General features: G+C 35.4%; 1 protein-coding gene across 2 annotated transcripts in view; it reads left to right on the plus strand.

Moving 5' to 3' along the window:
* Positions 1-6,735, plus strand: part of LOC106472110 (aldehyde dehydrogenase family 8 member A1-like) — a 49,721-nt gene that overhangs the window by 32,952 nt on the left and 10,034 nt on the right. For both annotated transcript variants that reach the window (XM_013932736.2, XM_022400713.1), the window contains exon 6: positions 1,541-1,611. In XM_013932736.2, coding sequence (XP_013788190.1) covers positions 1,541-1,611 — 71 coding nt within the window. The remainder of the gene's footprint in view (positions 1-1,540; positions 1,612-6,735) is intronic.

Consider the following 6,735-nt stretch of genomic DNA (forward strand, 5'->3'; position numbering starts at 1 on the left):
CCATCCGTTCATCTCTGCCAGTAACTAAAACTGTGCTTTATATGCTTCCCACGGTGCCTTCCTATCGAATTCCTGTGGCTTCCTTCGCACTGGATCACTCCTATTACTGACATTCATATCTGGGATGTGACTTCTAACAGGACTGAATATGTCTGCATTAGGGTTTAGCTGTGGGCTCTGTAAGGGGCTTGCCATGGTTTGGGGCTGATTAAATTGATGGTCAATGTATCCTCCTTGTGTAAAAGACAATAGATTGTCCTTTAACGTATCTAATTGCTTTTAAATTTACTAATGTTTTCCATTTGTACTTCTTGTTTCCTTTCTTGTTCCAGTTGCCACTGCTGTAGTCTCTCTTCTTGTTTCTTTTCTTTCTCCTCCAACAAGTGCTGTAATTTCTCTTCTTGTTTATTTTGCTGTTCGAGCTGCCATTGTTGTAGGTTTTCTTGTAACTGCTGTTGTCTTTCTTCTTGTTTCTTTTCTTTTTCCTCCAACCACTGCTGTAATTTCTCTTCTCGTTCTTCTTGTTTATTTTGTTGTTCGAGCTGCCATTGTTGCAGGTTTTCTTGCAACTGCTGTTGTCTCTCTTCTTGTTTTTTTTGCTGTTCTTGTATTGCTGCCATCAAATCTGCTAAACTGTAGTTTGATTTGCCGCTTCTCGTTTCCGTTCTCTTTTTCTTCTTTTTTTTTTATCCCACTTTCTGACACCAATTTGTTACTTCTCCATTTGTTAATTAATTTTACGTAACTTCTTTCCGAATATAACTTTACGATACACTTAATTTCAACAATCACGCTAAAACAAACGCTATAACAACGAACGTGCTCAGCTTCAATAATACTCTCTGTCTGCAGATCAATTACTCACTGTCTACATACACATTATCAACATTCCGTCACGTTGTCACTCTCTTTTATATACCAGACTACCCTATATCTAATAAATGCTAGAGCATTCGCCAAGGTACAGGATAGTTCTAGAAACGTGGCGTGACACTAGTCATGTGACCTCGCTGACGCAACATTATTAAAAAGATACTAGCAATGATAAATGTAGCACTGTTTTAAGACAATGACAAATAGGGTTGTGACAGAGTAAAGAGCATGCTCAGACTTCTAGAAATTGAGAGAGATCACTATTGCATAGCCATTACTGAAAAAATAAAACTATATGAATATAGCATAATCATTTCAGGGAAGTAACAATTAGTGATTATTAAAAGATATTTCAAGACCAAATAATCTTCAAAGGTGTGAATAATGCTCAGAAATTTGTGAAAAACCACATGAAAGATGTCTACACTAGCCTTACTTAGTTTTTAACTGATAAACTAGAGGAAAATAAGATAGTCAACAGCACCTGATGCTAATTTTTTGGACACTCTCATAGAGCAAAATACAAAGTTTATTTTCTCATAACATAAATAATATTACACAGTGATTAGTGAACACATGTAGAATTGGCTTGCTTATTGTAAAAGAGTGAAATATTTAGGTTAAAGTGAATGTCAAGTAAAAAGGTTTATTTGATGTATTACTGTAGATGGGAGGTAAAAATGCAGCTGTCGTCTTTGAAGATGCAGATTTAGAACAATGTGTTCCTACTCTTATCAGGTATAGTGCTGTTTAATTATGAAATATCCATTTCCAAAAATATTTTGACATAAATATTTCAGAATATCTGTTACCTGCACATAGTTTTAGTCTGTAAAATTAAGTATGTCTACTTTGCCCCTCATCAAGTTTTTATTAAACTTTAATGAAGAAAAGCTTAAGTTAGGTGAAGTTTTTAAATGCTTTTTTACAATATAGGTTTGTTATTTATAGTGTAGCAAACTTATACCTTAGAATATTAGCCAGGTGGTTAGGGTGCTCAACTTGCAATCTGAGGGTTGTGGGTTTGAATCCCCATTCTACCAAAACCATTCTAGAATGTTATAATGTGATAATCAATCCCACTATTCATTGGTAAAAGAGTAGCCCAAGAGTTGGCGGTAGGTGGTGATGACTAGCTGCTTTCCCTCTAGTCTTACACTGCTAAATTAGGGACAGCTAGCACAGATAGCCCTCGTGTAGCTTTGTGCAAAATTCAAAACAAACCAAACCTTAAAATGATAATTGATTTTTAAAATTTTAGAAAATGCTATAATTAGTTAATTATTTTTCTACAACATTCTCTCAAAACGTTGATAAATAATTCTATAAAATAAATAGGAATTTATGGTAATAAACAGACTGTTGTTAATATACTTGTATGCTGGTTGTTATTTATCTCATTCTATTGCATTATTTCATTGTTTATTTTACTCAGTCAAAAGTAACAACTGTAGGTCATAACCATATTTTTAATTCATTGTCAGAAGCATTATTAAAGAAAAGAAGGTACCTAAGTTATCAATTGATTGCAAATTAATTTTTATAAGTTTTAAATCCTTTGAGTGGTTAATATTGAACATACTAATATTTTCATGGCCCATCTTTATTTGAGCTGTCTGTTAAGTAGTCTTTCAAGTTAAACATTTGTAAAATCTACATTCTTACTTATATATTATACTGATGTATACCTGTATATATAAGGTTTAGTTGTCTTTTTGTCTGGTATCACAAACTGTTCTGAACTAGCTTAACCCTTTTGCAATGGGTAGGTCAAAGTGTGCATGTCACAACCTTTTATAGAGTTACATTGAAAATTTAGTTAAACTACTTTATTATCAATGTATACAAATAAACTTGACATCATAGCATTCTTAATAAATCAAATTTTAATATTATATAAGCTTTAAGTTCTTAATTTTGTAAGGAAATAGTTTTAAAAAATCCTTAATCTCCCCTAGTATGAGAATTGTGATATTTGCTCTTTAGGTCTTACCAGAAAAATTATGATACTTATAGGACATTGTTCACTTTTTGCATGTTATTATTCTGTGTTCTTAGATGCAGTATTTAATTAAATAAAAAATTCTTTAGTGCAGTAGTATCATTAGTATAAAAAAGTAGGCCTAAATTTCATCGACAGTTTACAGCTAAGAAAAAGAAGACCCAAGTAGGTACTATATTTCTTGTTTTTCATGTGTATTTTTTATTTATTATTATAAAAGTAGCTAAGATGTACAAATTAGAAACTTATTAGGTTAGCTCAGGTAAGATAATGAAATAATAATAATTCTTCACGAGATATGCTTGTGAGCAGTGTAGGCATTACGTAATTCGATACGACAACATGAGTTGCATTTCTGATATGATATCTTACCTCCACTCATATAAAAGCTTTTACTCGATTATTACTGCCACCTACCCTTTTGTGTTTAATGTGGTTCAGCTGCACTGTAGCATCTAAATAATCATGCAACAATCCTCCACCAATTGGAGCATGACACTTTCTTCAGACAGCTAGCTGTCCCTGAATTATAGAGTCTAACCTGACTTCTTGATTTGCCATTCAAGTATTTAGACTTATTGCTTACCAAGCTTTGAGTTTTCAAATTTTGCTTATATTTGTTCATAGATTTGTAATTAGTTTTTATATTTAACTTTCAACTTTGCTAGTCTAAAAGCAGTTATGTACGAGTTGAATTTATTTCATAATTTTTTTTTGTTTACCAAGACTTTTCATCTTGGTTTTTTTATTCATTTCAAATTCAGTTTCATATTAATCTTCTGAACCTTTTTAATGGTTCATTGGGCTCTGAATCATTTCCTTCCTCTTCTCTAGGACAAATTGGTTAGGATCCTATTGGACAATTCAACTGTGGTCTCTTACCTCACCCAGCAGGGGAGCACTCATTCTCTGTCCCTATGCTTTCAAACATTGGACCTTTTGTATTGGGCACACAGTCAGTGGATTCATCTACAAGCTTTACATATTTCGGGTGCACTTAATCTGGTCACAGAACAGTTATTTCGACCTGACAGGATTCTCTCCACGGAGTGATCCCTTGATCCACAGGTCTTCCAGTGGTTTTGCTCTCAGTTGGGTATGCCCCAGTTAGATGCTTTTGCCACCATCAGAATACAAAACACCCTCTTTTTTTGGTATCCTGTTTTGCATCCTTCAGGTTTAGCAGTGGATGTGTTCAGTCAAGAGTGGAAGAACCTGTATATTTATGTTTATCCTCCCATCTATCTTATTCCCTGTGTTCTATGTGTTGAGTACATCTGATGGCACCATTTGGGCTGACATAGTCTTGTTACTTCAGCCCCTCCAGTTAACACCACCTTTATCTCTTCCTCTTTCCCCATTTCTCCTTCATCAACCTCATGCATGTGGTGTCATTCATCTTTATCTGCTCTCTGGCTTTACGTGTGGCTTTTGTCCAGTTCCTTGCCAGAAGGACCAGTCTTTCCACTTGGGTAGCACCCCTTATTTCCTGTTATGTCCATCTTTCCTCTTTATCTGTGTATCAGTGTAAATGGCATATTTTTAGCCATTGGTTGTTATGTTGTGGCCTCATTCCTTCCTACCCTACTTTTCTTCATATTTCAGGCTTCTTCTCTTGGTTGTTTGACAAAGGTTTCTCTGTGTTGACCATTTCAGACTATTGGGCTACCTTATTCTGTACCTTCCGTTTTTCTGAGTTCTACCATATTTTCTCGTCTGCAGTCATACCCCTTTTATTCCGATCCTTCCAGATCTTTTGTCCTCCTTAACCCTTTCCCCTGCTGGATTGCAATCTTAATTTTGTCATACATTTCCTATCCCTCCCCCCTTTTGAACCTTTGTTGTCTTGTTCCCTGCACCACCTTACCCTAAAAACCTATGATCCACCAATAATGGCAGTTCACCCCTCTGGTTGGGACCCTTCATCCTACCACTGCCTGGAAGTCACTTCCAAGATGGTCTGGTTTTGGATTACAGCTTGAATAACCAAAATGAATCCTCACAACTAGAGGACCTCCTTCCTACTGTGTGATGGATGAACCATTTCTGGTACTGCTGGTTTTGGATGGAGTTGATCTCCCACATTTGTTGAGGACTTCCAGTTTTCTGGGGACTGGACAATTCAAGCTGGGTCCCAATGGTTCTGAGGATTGAGTTGTTCTCCTGATAGCAGTTTTACATTAGAGTCTCATCTGGAATTGTTTAAGAACCTCATTCTTCTAGGGACTGGAAGTGTCATTCCCAGTCCCAAAAGATTGAGGGTGGATTTGATCTCTCTATTGGTTGAGTATCTCTTCCTTCTGGGGACTAGACATATCATTCCTGGTCTCAATGGCTTGAGGAGTAAGTTGCATGGGATGAGGACCTCATTCCATGGACTGGATATATCAATCCTTGTTCCAATAGAGTTGATTTCCTGATTATGGCCCAATGTGACCTAACTACTCTATTTTATGGGTGAATCTGGCATTAACTGGTTGAGGATCTCCTTCTTCTGGGGACTAGATGTATCTTTCCTCATCTCAAAAATTTGAGGATGGAGTTGATCTCCTATTTAGTTGAGGACCTCCTCCTTCCAAGGACTGGAGGTATCTTTCTCAGTCTCAACAGTTTGAGGATGGCATTGTTTACATGACTATGTCCAGACTTGTCCTGTCCACACTATCTCTGGGACAGGTACACTTTCTGCTATTTATCGTATGTGCCTCTTTACCACCCATTTATAGACACTGTTTTTCATCAAGGGCGAAGAGTATACCTGGTTCAGATGTGGTGCAGTCTTCCATGAATGTGTTTCCTCTTCACAAAAATGTCACACTCCATGGGCTCTCTTTAGATGCATTCTGAATGAGGCTAATCTAAGTAATGTTACACCAGTCCCTCCACCAACTTTTATGTGAGGGGAGGTAAGGTATCATATCAGAAGTTATAATTTTCCTACACAGAAAATGTATTTACAGTAGATACTTACATTCCTCTCAAACATCTCATCCTTCCTCCCCACTTCTGATGTTTTTGTTCTTTGCACCTAATCTCAAAGTGAGGTTCCAATTTATAGTGATTCTAGAAAGAGAAAAGGGGTAATTTTCGAATTTTTAAAAGAGTTAAGATGGAAAAAATAACAGATCAAATAAAAAGTTTTTCTGAAAAAAAAATGTGATATTTATTTAGGTCTTAGAGATTACACAAATGAAATTTGAAAATTTTCAGATGAAGAAAAAGTATTTTTAACCTTGACATGAAAATTACTACTTTGTACTCAGAGGAGACACATTTTTGGTAAAAATACTTAATCCAAAATTCATATTTTTTGCCTACAAAAGAATTGTAATGTTTACTGAAAGCATATCAAATTTTGTGAATGTACATTAAGTACTTTCAGAGTTACAACCTTCATGGTTACAAGTTAAATGATGATTACAAGGTCATGTAAAATACATGAGCCCCATGATGAAATGTAGTAGAGGGACTCAGGTGGACACATTAAAGATTGCATGTAAATAGATAAACTATCAGACAAACAATCAAGTTTGGCAGCCATTTTAATTTTATCTCTTAATGGCAGAAATGAGGGCTCAATTTAGTTAGGAGGAGGTTTGTATTAAAACATATGAAACTGATACCAAAGAAAACAACATCTAATGCGACAAAAAAATATGGGTACTTTTGCATTATGTGAATAGTATGTTTGCTACAGCTCAAAATAGTAGAAGAGGGCATTGCACACCACCAATTTGTAACATTTTGCTTTGAGTTGTTTTTTTTTGTGATAGTCTGCATATATGTCAGTTTTATTTGAAATGAAAAGCTTGCTTGTCTTCAGAAGTTGTCATAATTGTAATAGTTGAATTAATCTAGAG

This window comes from Limulus polyphemus, unplaced genomic scaffold, assembly GCF_000517525.1.
Source record: "Limulus polyphemus unplaced genomic scaffold, Limulus_polyphemus-2.1.2 Scaffold5091, whole genome shotgun sequence".
Lineage (NCBI taxonomy): Eukaryota > Metazoa > Arthropoda > Merostomata > Xiphosura > Limulidae > Limulus > Limulus polyphemus.